The 18,045-nt window shown below is 43.6% G+C and overlaps 2 protein-coding genes across 2 annotated transcripts; one reads left to right on the forward strand and one right to left on the reverse strand.

Moving 5' to 3' along the window:
- Nucleotides 1-525: 525 nt before the first annotated feature.
- Nucleotides 526-3,861, forward strand: LOC110503347 (aquaporin-11-like). Its single transcript, XM_036961382.2, has 4 exons — nucleotides 526-1,164; nucleotides 2,624-2,934; nucleotides 3,027-3,143; nucleotides 3,290-3,861. Exons 1-4 carry the CDS (start codon nucleotides 842-844, stop codon nucleotides 3,376-3,378), a joined length of 840 nt encoding a protein of 279 aa, XP_036817277.1. The 5' UTR covers nucleotides 526-841; the 3' UTR covers nucleotides 3,379-3,861.
- A 4,577-nt stretch (nucleotides 3,862-8,438) lies between these two features.
- On the reverse strand, nucleotides 8,439-14,981 carry LOC110503827 (methylosome subunit pICln). Its single transcript, XM_036961384.2, has 7 exons — nucleotides 13,086-14,981; nucleotides 12,070-12,206; nucleotides 11,892-11,987; nucleotides 11,504-11,614; nucleotides 11,364-11,369; nucleotides 11,083-11,256; nucleotides 8,439-8,506 (listed from the first exon to the last, which is right to left on the reverse strand). The coding sequence occupies exons 1-7, from the start codon at nucleotides 13,202-13,204 to the stop codon at nucleotides 8,439-8,441; spliced, it is 711 nt and encodes a 236-aa protein (XP_036817279.1). The 5' UTR covers nucleotides 13,205-14,981.
- Nucleotides 14,982-18,045: the final 3,064 nt, after the last annotated feature.

The raw sequence follows: 18,045 nt of genomic DNA on the forward strand, positions 1-18,045 counted from the left end.
TGTTTCACTGGGAGGTGAGGTGGGTCTCACCATGAGTTTCCCGATTACTTTTCGGGGCTGCATCTCAACAGTATATGTGTATCGCTTCCTATCCTTGTGTTCTCTCCTTGTGTCCTTCTCTCCTTGTGCCCACTTTATTCATCTGTAGGCTACAGACTTGACAGGTGCAAAGGTCAATCACTGGCTGGATTTTACATTAGCCTTATTTAGATTTATCAGCATCATTTATCATCAGACTAATCACTGAATCTTCTGAAGGAGAGGATATAAGGAAAGGATGAGAGAAAACGTGTGTGTAATTGAGTGAGGGTGATGGGCATAGACATAGGCCTGTCTCAAAAAGCATTCTATTCTCTTTGTAGTGCACTACTTTTAACCAGGGCCCATAGGGCTCTGGTCAAAATAAGTGCACTATATAGGGATCTAGGGAATAGGGGGCCATTTGGGCCATACGATACATGTATATGGTATGACATCATTGAATCTGTATAACTACTGTTCTCTCTGGTGGTGGGTGGGGGGATCACACCACATAGCCTGGCCACGTTATAGCAGCAATGGGCATGGAGGTAGAAGCGCAGTGTAGGGAGAGACATAGAGGAGAGCAGGGAGCCAGAGAGACGAAAGAGGAGGGAGGGAGGTAGTCACTTGCGCACCAAATGAGCTCAAGCTCAGCATCATCTACAGCAGAGCGCATCTCTGATCACACACACGCGCGCGCACACGGTAGCCTGCTGCAGCCGTAAGAAAACAGATCCAGAGGAGCACGCGAGAAGACACATAAAGAGAGAGAGGCGGAGAGACCGAGACTGAGGAGAGAGGCAGATATCTGCAGATAGAGATGTCAGGCGTTGTGGTGTCTCTGTGTCTGCTAGCGGTCTTTGTGCTGCTGTGTGAGCTGAGCAGGAGAATCTTAACCAAGCTACTAGCTCCCAGAGGGCTGTGTCTGTCTGCTGTTTACGCAGTGGAGCTGGTCTCTACGCTGCAGCTGTGTATCTGCAACCTAGAGCTGCGTCTATTGGGGGAGGAGGGCCGTCTGCAGCCTCAGTTCTGTCTCAGCCTCACATATCTGGCATCTGTGGTCCATGGCCTCACCTTCCATGGAGCCCTGGGGAACCCCTGTAGCACGCTGGAATACACCTACCGGGGACGCCTCACTGCCAGGTTCTATTCTATTCTACTGTATTCTATTGTTGTCTCTATCTAATGGATACATTATCTATTCTATAATTGTCTCCATGTAATGGATACATGATCTACTCTAGTGTTGATTCTATGTAATGGACACATTATCTATTATATTGTTGTCTCTATGTAATGGATACATGATCTATTCTATTGTTAATTATATATAATGGATACCTATTTTAGTCTATTCCTTATAATAGAGATTTTTGTATGAAAAATCTATTATATTCTATGTAAAATGTACACTACTGTTCAAAAGTTTGGTGTCACTTAGAAATATCCTTGTTTTTGAAAGAAAAGCAATATTTTTGTCCATTAAAATAACATCAAATTGATCAGAAATACAGTGTAGACATTGTCTAGGCCCATTATCAGCAACCATCACTCCTGTGTTCCAATGGCACATTGTGTTAGCTATTCCAAGTTTAGCATTTTAAAAGGCTAATTGATCATTAGAAAACCCTTTTGCAATTACGTTAGCACAGCTGAAAACTGTTGTCCTGATTAAAGAAGCAATATAACTGGCCTTCTTTAGACTAGTTGAGTATCTGGAGAATCAGCATTTGTGGGTTCGATTACAGGCTCAAAATGGCCAGAAACAAAGGACTTTCTTCTGAAACTCGTCAGTCTATTCTTGTTCTGAGAAATGAAGGCTATTCCAGGCGAGAAATTGCCAAGAAACTGAAGATCTCGTACAACGCTGTGTACTACTCCCTTCACAGAACAGCGCAAACTGTCTCAAACCAGAATAGAAAGAGGAGTTGGAGGCCCCGGTGCACAACTGAGCAAGGAGACAAGTACATTAGAGTGTCTAGTTTGAGAAACAGACGCCTCACAAGTCCTCAACTGGCAGCTTCATTAAATAGTACCAGCAAAACACCAGTCTCAACGTCAACAGTGAAGAGGCGACTCCGGGATGCTGGCCTTCTAATGGATACTATTGTTGATTATATGTAATGGATACATTATATATTATATTGTTGATTATATGTAATGGATACCTATTTTAGTATATTCTTTATAATAGATAGAATATAATAGAAATGTAAAAGTAAAATGTACACTACCGTTCACAAGTTTGGTGTTACTTAAAAATGTCCTTGTTTTTGAAAGAAAATAAAATAAATTGTCCATTAAAATAACATCTAATTTGATCAGAAATACAGTGTAAACATTGTTAATGTTGTAGATGACTATTGTAGCTGGAAACAGCAGATTTTTAATGGAATATCTAAATAGGAAACAGAGGCCCATTATCAGCAACCATCACTCCTGTGTTCCAATGGCACGTTGTGTTAGCTGAACGGTAGTGTATATTTTGTTAAATTCTATGGGTACATATTCTATTCTATGCATAATTACATTCTATTGCCGTCTTTCTATAATGGATATGTATTATATGGATACATATTCTATTCTACTCTATTGTATTCAGGAGCGGTGTGCTGAGGATGGTGTGCCAGTTCATGGCAGCAAGCGTGGCTCGCACCATGCTACAGGGGCTGTGGGCCCTCGGTCTCTCTGACCTGCACCTGAGACACACACTCCAGGGCTTCCAATGCATTAGCCCCATCCACACAGACACACACACCAGCCTGGTGCTCCCCGGCCCTCTGGTCACCGCTGCAGCTGTGGAGCTGGCAGGGGCCTTTGCCATGCAAACCGCCTTCACACACACACACACTATGGACCAGAGGTACCGGGTACATGCCATAGCAGCACTCACCGCTACCTTGACCTATGCAGGTGGGTTACGGTGTTTAACCCTGTGTGTGTGTTATTGTTGCAGGTGTCAGTGATAGGAGCAGTGTTTAAGCCTTTGTGTGTTTGTGTTGCAGGTGGCAAGATGACGGGGGCTGTGTTTAACCCTGCGTTGGCCCTCTCCACCCAGTTCTCCTGCAGTGGGCACTCCTTTCTGGATTACTGCCTGGTTTACTGGCTGGCTCCTCTATTAGGTACGCACACACACACACACACACACAGGTGAACTATGGGGTCCACTTCCTTTTCTGTTTTTCTGACTTTACTCCCACTCTCTTCTTCCCTCCTCTTTTCTAACTCCCCCCCCCCTCCCCCCCCCCACCCCACCCCCACCCTGCAGGTATGATGTGTTCGGTCCTGTTGTTTGATCAGATGTTGTCTGGTAGAGCTGCTCCCTACCGCCCCCTTCTGGCTAACAAGAGGAAATGACCCTGGGTCATTTTCATTAGTGCACATGTAGCAAAACCGTTTTGTAACAGAATACATTTAACTACAAAAACAAGTTTTGTATTAGTCAAGTTCAGGTAGTTCCTCCCCTTTTCGGTTAGTTTTCTTCTGTTTGGTGTCTACGGCCCTGGACCCACCATCAATCCCTACGAACCGAAGAACCCTGATGCATAGTGACCTCTTTAAAACTAAGCACATTCAAACAAAAAAAAAGACTATATATTGAGATGTTTTATAATCTAGTATGATTTGTGCAGTGGTGGCTGGTGGCATTTAAAAATTGGTCTGGAACGTAATGGTACCATTTCATTTACTCTAATCCATACATTTTTATGAGCTGTCTTCCTCTGGATTGATGTAAAAAATAATAATAGATTTCTGTAGTTAGTAGTGTTAGTAGCATATTTAAAACTATTTGAGATAGTATTTTATGTACAGTTCTTCAATAGATATGCCTATGGCCAACTTGAGGAGTATTGTCAACCTTTCCAAGTCACCCCGCTCCTCCGCAGTCCACACACTCCACTGGCTTCCAGTCAAAGCTCACATCTATTACAAGACCATGGTACTTGCCTACGGAATAGCAGGAGGAACTGCCCCTCCAATCTACCTTCAGGCTATGCACAAACCCTACACCCCAACCCGAGCACTCTGTTCTGCCACCTCTGGTCTCTTGACCTTCCTCCACCCCTATGGGAGGGAAGCTCCCCTCAGCCCAGTCCAAGCTCTCCTCTGTCCTGGCACCCCAATGGTGGAACCAGCTAGAACAGCAGAGTCCCTGCCCATCTCCAAAAACATCTGAAAACCTACCTCTTCAAAGAGTATCTTAAAAAAGTCCACAGTATCCATCTCTTCGCCCCCCCCACCACACACACACACACACACACACACACACACACACACACACACACACACACACACACACACACACACACACACACACACACACACACACACACACACACACACACACACACACACACACACACACACAAAAGCCTTTTGTGAACTAACACTCGCACTTTACTTTTCTCCCCTTAGTAGCTGTGACTTGGCTGAAAGCTACTTTGAGGAAAAACATCCTTGCTATTACTGTGATATGTGGTTGTCTCACCTAGCCATCTTAAAATGAATGCACTATAAGTCACTCTGGATAAGTGTCTGCTAAATGACAAAAATGTAATTTAAATATACGCAAACTGGGTCAGACCTAGGTGAATGATAAAAAAAGGTGCTCCGACAATAGTTTTGATGATTTAAGTTGGTGAAATGAACAGTTAAAATGGTCAGAGATGAGTTGCTTTTCCAATCCTTAAGCTGTGAGTGAGTGTAGCTCCGGTGGCCTGCTACACCAGACACAGAACTTTTGCAGATCAAGAGTTGCTCCTATTTATTTAAATTAAACATGGACGTAAACGCTCTGTGAGAGGCTTGCGCTGCTCAGCGTAAAATTACGCTCTGGCTCAATTTTTATGATTGACACAGCTTGCTCCCAAGGCCAATAGTTTTAATTGGTTCTCGCTCTGCTCGCGCTGCCTAATAGCTTGAGCATAGCAAATAAGAAACCTTGGTTTCTGTGGCCACGGGTGGTCTAGTGCAGTGGTCCCAAACTTTTCACAACAATTACAACAATATCTATGGGCTAAAAAAATCTACATTAAAAAAAAGGAACTGATGCAGAGGTGCCGCCAGGGATTTTGGGCCCCATGAAAAGATATCACATTGGGCCACACCACCACAGGCCACACCAACCCTGCGCAATTGCTGTAACCACACACCTCCAGAACCCAATCGACCCATTCAAAGCTTTAAATAACTCTAGCTTTGCAGGCTTACAACTCTCTTGTAGTCCAATATTTACTGACAGTGAGCTGTGAAAATATAAGACTGTGCAGATATGCATGCAACATTCTGCATACAGTGGAATTCACTATTTGATGCAAGACTGATACCCTCTATAAGAAGTGCTGAAGGCCATCATCTTTTACAGTCAAAATGTAATTTTAATGGTACAATTCTTGAATGGAGAATTCTCTTAACATTAATGAATAACTTAAAATAAATATAACTTAAATATACATTAATCTCTTCAATTAAAATGAATTAACATGATCATCTATAGAATGATATAACAAACAAAATAATAAAATCAGAAGCATATTTTTGAACTGTTTTCAGTCTGTTCTCAGCCTGTGGGCATCATGTGTGTAGTGATCCAATATCCATAGCCATGCCATTTAAGAGTTATCACTGGGCCTTGCTCAGCGTTACTCACCAAGAGCCCAGCGCCGAGCCTTTTTGCTGGCAAAGTCACTGATCAAGTCTCTGATATCCAGCTTTCTAGCTAATTGACTTTCAATGGACAGAGTGGCAAGACTGCAAAGCCTGTCCTGGGACATAGTGGACCTCAAATAGTTTTTAGCTTACTGAAAGCTCTCTCGCCACCAGCAATAGTAATAGGCAGTGTGCAAAATATGTGTAAAGCAATGCACACTTCTCCAAAAATGCTTTGCAGCTGCATCTTACAAATTGCATTCGGGAGACCAAGAGGAGACAAGTTAGAGGGGAAAGTGGCAGCATATACAGTGTTCAGGTGTCTTACTTCATGTTGAAACTCAGGTGTAAGATCTCTGGAATACTTCATGATCAGTGGTTGGCACACAGAAGGGACTTTATCCTCACGAATCTGTCCAACTTTCAGAACAGCAGAAAATGATTCTACAATTTTTGCAGTGGTGTGGAACCAAGTGTCCAAGTCACTTATGTTGTCCATAGCAGTAAAAAACAGTGTTCCAAAACTGCTGCACTGTCCTGAGCCGTCTCCTCTTGAGAGGTCTCATCATGGAATCTCCTCTGGCGGCTGTGTTCCTTGCTCAATTGAGGTGCAACATCCATTTGCGTAGCAATCAGTGTTGCCTCAGACAGGAGAGACTCCCATTCATCTCTAAGAGCCCGCATCTCTTCCTTTAAGGCTCTGATATTGGCTGCCTCTGTGTCAAGTGAGATGTTTCCTGACTGGAGAATCACATTCCTGTCCTCAATGAATTGCAGTACCTGCAATTATGCTAACTGACATGTCATTGAACACAATGCTGCTCACCTCCTTCAGTTGGGAGTAGGGCTGGTTCAGGGGTATGGGGATGAGGAGACAGGGCTGGTTCAGGGGTATGGGGATGGGGTGACAGGGCTACTGAGCCTGAAGCTGCATCTGTTGGGCCTGGCACCAGGCAGGGGCAGGGAGAACTGATTTAGTATGAATAGCTTGCTAAAAGTTTGCCTGCATTGATTAAATCTCGACTGAAAGAGTCTCGAAATGTAAACAACAGAATTTTATGTGAGGATATTAACTCACTAATGTTAGGGGATCAAAAGTAGCCTATTTCACTACGGACTACGCTACCAGGTTAATTTCCACCACTCACAGACTACACCCACCTTCCTTTGTGAACAATTGGGTGACATACTGTCACCCTTCCTTTTCTCTCTCCAGTCTTTTTCGTTTATGGAAACCAGATTTTTCTTTAGGAAGCTGAGACATGATGCTCCACTGGCACTCCTCACTCGCAATTCACTGCTAGCAAGTACCGTTCGCGCCTGGTTTGGGGGTAGAGGCTCTATGGATTTGTACTTTTTTGCCAAAAACAAGAAAAGAAACCGTTAGTTTTATTAGTACATTGTAAATAAAAAATATATGAATGATGATAGGTTAATAATTTAATGTTGAAAAAAAATGTACCTAATGTTATAATACTTGTTTAGGGCCCCTGTCATTCACAGGCCCATAGAATCGTCCTAACGTTTCCCACACATATGCAGCCCCTGAACTGATACACTACCCATTTTTGAAATTGCTCCTTGTGCATTCTATTATACATTTCAAGTTTAAAGCCAGACTGAGACCCTCGCCCCACAGTTCACAGCTCATTTACAGCTTTCGATTCCGTCCCAAAGCAATTTCAGCACACTCTCCTATCTATAATGAACAAAAACAAACACAACATGCAACAATTTAAAATAATTTGCTGAGTTACAGTTCATATAAGGAAATCAGTCAATTCAAATGCATTTATTAGGCCCTAATCTATGAATTTCACAACTGGGCAAGGGCGCAGCCATAGGTGGAATTGGGAGAGCATAGCCCCCCCCCCCCCCCCAGACAATCCCACAGGTGAAGGTCTTGGGCTGGTGTGGTTACATGTGGTCTGCGGTTGTGAGGCTGGTTGGACATACTGCCAAATTGATAGAGAAATGAACACAAAATCACTGGTGGACGTTCCTGCAGTCAGCACTCAAATCGCATACTCCCTCAGCTTTAGACATCTGCAGCATGGAGTTGTGTGACAAAACATCACATTTTAGAGTGGCCTTTGTCCCCATCACAACGTGCATCTGTGTAATGATCATGCTGTTTAATCAGCTTCTTGATATGCCACACCTGTCAGGTAGATGGGTTATCTTGACAAAGGGATGTTAACAAATGTGTGCATATGGAACATTTCTGGGATCTTTTATTTCAGCTCCTGAAACATGGACCAACACTTTGCATGTTGCGTTTATATTTTTGTTCAGCATAATAAAACAGACTTCAATATTAAAACATTTGCTGACACCTCAGCGTAGCTCCTATGTTACTCCTCTGGAATGTGCACATAACACAAACACACTTATTCATACAAAAACGATTTATTTATTGAAGAGATTTCATACAAAGACAACACTGCTCCCTGTTGGGGAAAACTCAGTACAACTGGTCTTCAGGTACAAAACACGAGAGGAATATATATTTCTGTGGAAAATGATGCCTTGGGGACAGGAAGTGGAGAGGTTGTATTCTCCTATCCCACAATGTACCACAAGTGCTTTGACTGGCTGAGATCCATCTGAGAGAAGAAGAGGGAGCAAAAAAGACAGTGAGAGACTTAGCTACAGTATGGTAAAGCAGGTCCATAAAGTTGACAGCAGGATGTGGATTTAAAGGTGATCACATAAAACATCACACTAACATACTGATAATTATAACGTAGTATTATGATATGTTTTTACTAGTGGTCTATGTCTGCATCTTCAAACTGTCCAGCCACCGTTGACCCTGCATCCACCTCCACCCCATCTGCAAAGACAGACATAGAAATACAATGACTAGAACAGCCAATATACTGATTATCATGAAACACATGCAGCTTTCTTCATGCTCATGTGTTCATAACGGGTGTGGGCTATGCTCTGAACTATATACCCGCTAGTCAGAGTGAGAAAAAGAAAGTGAAAGTGTTTTTTTTTCCTTTCAAGATAGAGATAGGGGCTCTGAATGCCTTGGAAGACAAAGTACATGTGACAAAGTCACACAGGAAAAAAACATTAATACTGGAAATTCCAGCAGTGTGTGTCAAACAAACCTGGCCAGATTGATTTACTATACTGAGTTATATTTACTTACTACGTTAAGTTACAGCGCATTCATAAAGTATTCAGACCCCTTGACTTTTTCTACATTTTGTTACGTTACAGCTTTAGCGCCAGAGGATATGGTTGCCGTTTTACGGGCTCCTAACCAATTGTGCTATTTTGAATGTTTTTTGCATTGTTTGTAACTTATTTTGTACATATGTTTATGCCACCTCTTATGACTGAAAATAGCTTCTGGATATCAGAACAGCGATTACGCACCTTGAACTGGACAAAGATTTTTTCTTTAATGAGTCGGACGCGAAGAATTTACTCCAGATACCCGACCAGGCTCAAAGAAGAGAAGACGCCAGTACAGGGTACACAGGTCCATGTCTCTTGTGATAATTCGTCGGCGAGTGGGTAACCCGCCTCTACCATCCGTCCCGACGTCCACAGGTGGGGGTTGTGCTTACAGCCCAACACCGTGCAGGACATTTGGCATTTGCCAGAGAACACCAAGATTGGCAAATTCGCCACTGGCGCCCTGTGCTCTTCACAGATGAAAGCAGGTTCACACCGAGCACGTGACAGTCTGGAGACGCCGTGGAGAACGTTCTGCTGCCTGCAACATCCTCCAGCATGACCGGTTTGGCGGTGGGTCAGTCATGGTGTGGGGTGGCATTTCTTTGGGGGGCCGCACAGCCCTCCATGTGCTCGCCAGAGGTAGCCTGACTGCCATTAGGTACCGAGATGAGATCCTCAGACCCCTTGTGAGACCATATGCTGCTGCGGTTGGCCCTGGGTTCCTCCTAATGCAAGACAATACTAGACCTCATGTGGCTGGAGTGTGTCAGCAGTTCCTGCAAGAGGAAGGCATTGATGCTATGGACTGGCCCGCCGTTCCCCAGACCTGAATCCAATTGAGCACATCTGGGACATCATGTCTCCCTCCATCCACCAACGCCACGTTGCACCACAGACTGTCCAGGAGTTGGCGGATGCTTTAAACCAGGTCTGGGAGGAGATCCTTCAGGAGACCATCCGCCACCTCATCAGGAGCATGCCCAGGTGTTGTAGGGAGGTCATAAAGGCACGTGGAGGCCACATACACTACTGAGCCTCATTTTGACTTGTTTTAAGGACATTACATCAAAGTTGGATCAGCCTGTAGTGTGGTTTTCCACTTTAATTTTGAGTGTGACTCCAAATCCAGACCTCCATGGGTTGATACATTTGATTTCCATTGGTAATTTTTGTGTGGTTTTGTTGTCAGCACATTCAACTATGTAAAGAAAAAAGTTTTTAATAAGAATATTTCATTAATTCAGATCTAGGATGTGTTATTTTAGTGTTCCCTTTATTTTTTTGAGCAGTGAGCTCAGATGGCTCTTAGAGAAACGTGGGAACAGGTACCATGTCAACAACAAGGAGAAAGAGCTACCACAGAAAATCTAAAAGTAGGTACCAAATAGGGAAGAGATGGAGGGAGAGAGATGGTACAAGAGAGAAAAGATAGAAGTGTAAGAAGAGTGTGTGACAGAGGGAAGAGATTCTAGCAGATGTATCCTTCTCAGAGAAACACAGCTACAGAAATTGAGTGTTTTCACTCTTTTGTAGTGATAAGTCAGCGACAGGCTCGAGTTGGAGAACCATCCGGTGCTCCAGAGAAGGACTAACTGTACTGGCTTATTAGTTGCCAGTATCAGGCTGACTTCAATGCTCTTATTTTAACTTCTGGAAGGCTCCATGGCTAAGCTCCCTCATCTGACAGAGATGCTTGTTCCATTCAAGCCAGTCAGGATATTCTAAGACCAAGTAGCTAGCCTGGTAATATTTTTGTAATGTTTTTGCATGCATCTTTTATTGTATTATGTTATGTTCTCTTTGTTATGTACTTGCTGTTATGTAGTGACTATGTAGAGCAGGATCATTGTCACTCTGTCCTCAAGTGCCATCCAGGCTGTATCACAACTGGCTGTGATTGGGAGTTCCATAGGGTGGCGCTCAATTGGCCCAGCGTCATCCGGGTTTGGCCGGTGTAGGCCGTCATTGTAAATAAGAATTTGTTCTTAACGGACTTGCCCAGTTAAATAAATCTCGTGGTTATTACAATACACACCACATCTAACAAGCAGAGCTGAGAAAGTCAGTTTCAAGAACCTCCGCTGTGTATTATTTACATCCCGTTCATGAAACTTTGCCTGTGGGGTTATACTATTTCAGTGTGTGTGTGACCTACCCTTGTATCCTGTGTTTGACTATGTGTGTGAGCTATTCTTGTACGCGTATGTGACCCACCGTCAAACTCTCCATTGGTCTCATCAGTGCGGACCCCAGCCATGTGAAAGGTGTTTGCGACAGACTGAGCTAACATGCCCTCCAGTCTCTGTAGAGTGGCCTGGCCTTCAGCCCTCAGCCCCGACACACCCTCCTCATATGTACAGAATGACGGGATATCACCCTGACCATGCTCTGGGGGACAGAGAGAGAATACCACCAGTGAGTGTGTGTGTACCTGTGTGTGTGTGTAGTAGTAGTAGCAGCTGGTAGGGTGAGTGCATAGTTGTTAGGCTTCTTACCTGCCTCTTTTCCGTTGAAGGGAGAAAGAAGGTGGAGATACAATGTTAATATTATCTTCTTGATTACTCCATCTATGTGAGTTCATGAACTGTATGTTAAAGTGTGTCTGTATGCTTGTATAAATTAGTGAGTTACACACCTGCCTCCTCCACATCGTACTCATCTCCATCAAAATCCCCGTTGGAGTCTTCGTCATCTGGGTCTGGGTGCAGGGCCTGACACTCACACATCGCTGAAAACATAGACTCCACTGGACACACACACACACACACACACACATATTAGGGAAATCCTAGCTGGCATAGCGATTCCAAACTAGAGCTGCATGTCAAAAAACTGGAGAGACAAAAGCTTAAGACATCCCTAATGCATGTGTGTATAGAGATGTTTGAACTTGTTATTGGCTATTGTACAGCACTGGTTACATTATATGTAGAAGATGTTATTATCTGTGACCTGCTTAATAAAGATGCATTGACTTAAATTTAGCCCTGCACAACTAGACATCCCTCTCCCCTCACACTTACATGCTGCCTTGTCGCTAGGGACGAAGCGGATCTCTGTGATCCCCTCACACTCGTCTTCCTCATCCTCCTCATCATGGGCATTCTCCTGCATCTCATCTGGGGAAAACACAGACACACACTTTAGGATCTTCTTACTGCGAGTTTGATATTGACACTGATGGACAGGTGTGTTTCTCACCGTTGAGTTTTGCATTGACCATGACGTATAGATGTTCCTGTGGGTAGGCGCTGAGGTCTCGTGAGATGGCGTGAAGGCTGATAGTGGGGTACTCCAGAGAGAAGCCCATCCCTGACCCGTCAAACCACGACAACCGCCTGGAAAACAAAGGAAAGCAACATTCTCACTCAGCGTCAACAAAAAGGAGATGATCGTGGACTTCAGGAAACAGCACCCCCCCCCCCCCCTATCCACATTTACAGGACCGCAGGGGAGGTGGAAAGCTTCAAGTTCCTCGGCATACACATCACTGACAAACTGAAATGGTCCACCCACACAGATAGTGTGGTGAAGAAAGCACAACAGCACCTCTTCAACCTCAGGAGGCTGAAGAAATTTGGCTTGGCACCTAAAACCCTCAAATTACCTGCCCAGAAGGTGGTGCGGTCTGCCCAACGCATCACCAGTTGCAAACTACCTGCCCTCTAAGATACCTACGGCACCCAATGTCACAGGAAGGCCAAAAAAAAGATTATCAAGGACAACAACCACCCGAGCCACTGCCTGTTCACCCCACTACCTTCCAGAAGGTGAGGTCAGTACAGGTGCATCAAAGCTGGGACCGAGAGACTGAAAAACAGCATCTATCTCAAGGCCATCAGACTGTTAAATTCATCTTGTCCTCCCTCCTTGCCTCCTCAAAACGGAGGAACCTCAGATCTTCCCGGCCAATGTGCTTTGAGAAGGAGACAAGGAGGAAGGATGTGAGGCAAGGAGAAGTGATTAATCAATTAAATATAACTGAGATCCACGTCAAGTCATTGACTAGTTAGCTAACATGATGCAAAATTCAAGTTCAAGGTGCTCAAGTTGAAGTTTATAATAAAATAAATGTTAAGTGTATATTTTCAAAGCAAAAACACTAAGGAAACATGTAAGTCTTGAAACTTCCTGATTTTAGGACTTTAGAAATTAGCTAGCATGCTAACTAACAAATGTCAACTGGCTAACTAGCCACCACACCGAGCGTCACATACGTTTCAGCAACGTAGAGAGTCCCTGTGCCGAGACCCTTCCCGTCCAACACCGCCGTCGTCTCGCCTTGTTCATGCCGGACTCCCTCGGTGGGTGGGGGGACACTCCTTAGCAGAACCATCCTCGGAAACCGATGGAGGACGGCAGAGAAAACTCTCTTTTGGGTCGGTCCACAACACTGCACTTCTGTGACCTGGCTGGCTAACTTCGTTTCCCAAAACTGCCTATTTAACTCTGTCTGAACAGAAACGGATAGCTAGATGTCTGTGCAGCCAAGACAAAAGACGATATAGCTATCGATAGCCTGAAGAGTTAACGAGTCCGAATATTTATTTAGTAGACATTCCCCTGAAACGTTAGTGCCATTAGCTTGCTCGGTAGCATTTACTCGACCCAGCTCCCACTGCTAGCTAGCAGGTAGCCAACGTCACCGTTCTTATTATACCTCAGAGGTAACAACTACGCATCCCCGCCAAGAAAATAAGTTGCGACAAAGTAAATATGGCTTGTAATAAAAAATGTAAGCGCTTATTGGTCTTATTTTTTAGGTTCGGGTTCTTTATTATAGCTCAGAGTAAGGGTTTCAAATATATACATTGTAGAAATAGGCGAGGGTTATGACGCTGTGGAAACTAGTGACGGAGAAAAGAAGGAACAGCGACGGCAAGACAACATTACCGCCAACTACAGGTCGGGGGGTGTACGAGGAAGTGATGATTTTCCTCTTCCTACTAGCCGCGCGAAAAGTTAAAAACAACAACTACTTATGTTGTGGACACCAAAGGTATGTGGACACCTGCTAGTCGAAAATATAATTCCAAAATCATGGGCATTACTATGGAGTTGGTTCCCATTTGCTTATATAACAGCCTCCACTGTTCTGGGGAGGCTTTCTACTAGATGTTGGAACATTGCTGCAGGGACTTGTTTCCTTTCAGCCACAAGAACATTAGTGAGGTTGGACGCTGATGATGGGCAATTAGGTCTGGCTTGCCGTCTCAGTTCCAATTGAGCCCAAAGATGTTCAATGGGGTTGAGGTCAGGGCTCTGTGCAGGCCAGTCAAGTTCTTCCACACTGATCTCCATAAACCATTTCTGTATTGACCTCGCTTTGTCATGCTGAAACAGGAAAGGTCCTTCCCCAAACTGTTGTAACAAAGCTGGAAGCACAGAATCGTTGAGAATCAGTGGTGGAAAAGGTATCCAATTGTCATACTTGAGTAAAAGTAAAGATTCCATAATAAAACATGACAGGTAAAAGTGAAAGACCCAGTAAAATACTACTTGAGTAAAAGTCAGTATTTGGTATTTGCTAAAATATACTTAAGCATCAAAAATAAAAGTATAAGTAATCTCATATTCCTTATACTAAGCAAACCATTTAACATGTTTTAATTTACAGAAAGCCAGGGGCACACTCCAACATACATACATCATTTACAAATTAAGCATCTGTTTAATGAGTCCAGAGGATCAGAGGCAATAGAGATGATCAGGGATGTTATCTTGATAATTGTGTGATTTGGACCATTTTCCTGTATTGCCAAGCATTCAAAATAATTACAAGTACTTTAGGTGCCAGGGAAAATGTGTGGAGTAAAAAGTACATTATTTTGTTAAGAAATGTAGTAAAGTAAAAGTTGTCAAAAATATAAATAGTAAAGTACAGATACCCCAAAAAACAACTTAAGTAAAAAATACTTTAAAGTATCTACTTAAGTACTTTACACCACTGTCTAGAATGTCATTGTATACTGTAGCGTTAAGATTTCACTTCACTGGAACTAAGGGGCCTAGCCCGAATCATGAAAAACAGCCCCAGATCATTATTCCTCCTCCACCAAACTTGACATTTGGCACTATGTAATAGGGAAGGTAGCGTTCTTCTGGCATCCACCAAACCCCAATTCATCTGTCGGACTGGCAGATGGTGAAGCGTGATTCATCACTCCAGTGAACATGTTTCCACAGCTCAAGAGTACAATGGCTGCAAGCTTTACACCATTCCAACCGACGCTTGGCATTGGGCATGGTGATCTTAAGCTTCAGTGTGGCTGCTCGTCCATGGAAACCCATTACATGAAGCTCTTGACGAACAGTTCTTGGGCCGTTGTTGCTTCCACAGGCAGTTTGTAACTCAGTAGTGAGTGTTGAAACCGAGGACAGACCATTTTTATGATCTTCAGCACTGGCGAACTGACTTTTTGGAAAGGTGACATCCTATGATTATGCCACGTTGAAAGTATCTGAGTTCTTCAGTAAGGCCATTCTACTGATAATGTTTGTCTATTGAAATTGCATTGCTGTTTGCTTGATTTTATACTCCTGTCAGCAACGAGTGTGGCTGAAATAACTGAATCCACTAATTTGAAGCGGTGTCCACATACAGTGCATTTGGAAAGTATTTAGACCCCTAGACTTTATCTACGCTGTTACGTTAATACCTTATTCTAAAATGGATTAAATTGTTTTTCCCCCTCTCAATATACACACTACCCATGATGACAAAGCAAAAACAGGTTAGACATTTTTGCAAATATATTACAAAAAAAACTGAAATATAACATTTACATAAGTACTCAGACCCTTTACTCAGTACTTTGTTGAAGCACCTTTGGCAGCGATTACAGCCTTAAACCGTATTGGGTATGACGCTACAAGCTTGGCACACCTGTATTTGGGGAGTTTCTTCTATTCCTCTCTGCAGATCCTCTCAAGCTCTGTCAGGTTGGATGGGGAGCGTCGCTGCACAGCTATTTTGAGGTCTCTCCAGAGATGTTCGATCGGCTTCAAGTCCAGTCTCTGGCTGGGCCACTCAAGGACATTCAGAGACTTGTCCCGAAGCCACTACAACGTTGTCTTGGCTGTGTGCTTAGGGTCGTTGTCCTGTTGGAAGGTAAACCTTCGCCCCAGTCTGAGGTCCTGAGCAGGTTTTCGTCAAGGATTTTCTCATGGTCAGAGTCCTTTAGGTGCCTCTTGGTATACCCCAAGTGGGCTGTCATGTGCCTTTTACTGAGGAGTGGCTTCCCGCTGACTACTCTACTATATGGTTCTTGGTCACCTCTCTGACCAAGGCCCTTCTCCTCCGATGGCTCAGTTTGGCTGGCCAGCCAGCTCTAGGAAGAGTCTTGGTGGTTCCAAACTTCTTCCATTTAAGAATAATGGAGGCCACTGTGTTGTTGGGGACCTTCAATGCTGCAGACATTTTTTTCTATGCCTTGACACAGTCCTGACTCTGAGCTCTATGGACAATTCCTTTGACCTCAGGTCTTGGTTTTTGCTCTGACATGCACGTCTTCTTCTTCTATGGTATATTTGCGATCACACAATTGAATGTGCATACCGCCACCTATTATGCAGGATGGAAACAGGATTCCCCCCCAAAACCAAACTACCAAAAAAGTAATTCAGAAATTAAAATAAATTTAACTTCTTTTAAAAATAAATAAAACAGATGTGATCACAGGAACCTGGGAGGGCGGGTCTTCCAGAGCCAGTACCCCTTGCAAGTCTTTCGATGTAAAATTCTTGAGTCCCAAAAACTTTTCAGCCACAGCCACAATAATGTCTAGTTTCTTCGACTTCTTTGAGACTTGAGCTGTACAGTTTATAACTGGCAATGAATGCAATGAAATCCACCTTAACAGGGCATCTTTTGTCTGGAAGCAAACATTTACAACAGGCTGCAGTGTATCCACTACCATCTCTTCACTAGCATCACTTGTTTTCTTAATTCTTTGAATCTCCTCCACATGGAAATTCGATTGACCGCTCTAACTTTTACCACCTCAATTTCCTTCACCCTTACTGGGCTCTCCAGGAACTCAGGATCATGATCCCCACCACAATGGAAACACCGTCGTCCTTCTACACACCTTTCTTCCGTATACTTTGTTTATCTGCACACACTTGAAACATGGCCAGATCCTTTACAATTCTTACACTGCAGTGGTTTGGGGACAAAAGCTCTTAAAGCATATCTTACATAACCATTGCTCTTTATCAAAAAACAACAGGACCGACAGACTTTATTTTTCTCTATTCACTCAGCGGGTCAGACGCCGGGCACTAACCACACCAGGAATTCTCTTCAGGTATTCAAGCTGAACATCCGTCGTCAACTCCTTTGACGGGTGCTCTACTCCGAAGTTCAAAACACAAAACTTATGTGGTCTGGATTATTTTGAGGCCCACTGCAATCTTCCTCTGCTCTTCAGAAATACAATGAATCAAAATAAGACCACTCCTGGTTACTCTGACATGCTCCACTTTTTCAAGTGCATACTTCAAGATTTGACACCTCAAACGGGTTTCCCCACATACGCATCCTTACTCAAACGCTTCCCAACGTTCATTATAATTTACACACGTATCCTCCACTCCAATTTTAGGCAATTTCCTTTTTGTTCCAGTGTTTGATATTACTGTTGTCCATTCTGAACATTCGTCTTCACCAAATGTACTCGACGCGCTGCTTAATTCCAACTCAGCATCCACTTCAGCCATCTTCCTCTCCACAATTCCATCCTCTGACGTGCACTGTCAAATGTGGGACCTTATATAGACAGGTGTGGGCCTTTCCAAATCATGTCCAATCAATTGAATTTACCACAGGTGCACTCCAATCAAGTTGTAGAAACATCTCAAGGATGATCAATGGAAACAGGACTGGAGCTCAATTTCGAGTCTCATAGCAAAGGGTCTGAATACTTATGCAAAATTTTTAAAAACCTGGTTTTGCTTTGTCGTTATCGGGTATTGTGTGTAGATTGAGGAAAACAAATTATGTAATCCATTTTAGAATAAGGCTGTAACGTAACAATGTGGAAAGTCAATACTTTCCGAATGCACTTTATATGGGCTATCAGGAGTCCAGCAGGCCAGCTGCCATCTCCTCGGCTCAACCTAAGTATTCGTATGCGCCCCACAATGGCACCCTATTCCCTATAGTAGGGTTCTGGT

The sequence above is a fragment of the Oncorhynchus mykiss genome, chromosome 24 (genome assembly GCF_057628025.1).
Source record: "Oncorhynchus mykiss isolate SJ-2025 chromosome 24, ASM5762802v1, whole genome shotgun sequence".
NCBI classification, from domain to species: Eukaryota; Metazoa; Chordata; class Actinopteri; order Salmoniformes; family Salmonidae; genus Oncorhynchus; species Oncorhynchus mykiss.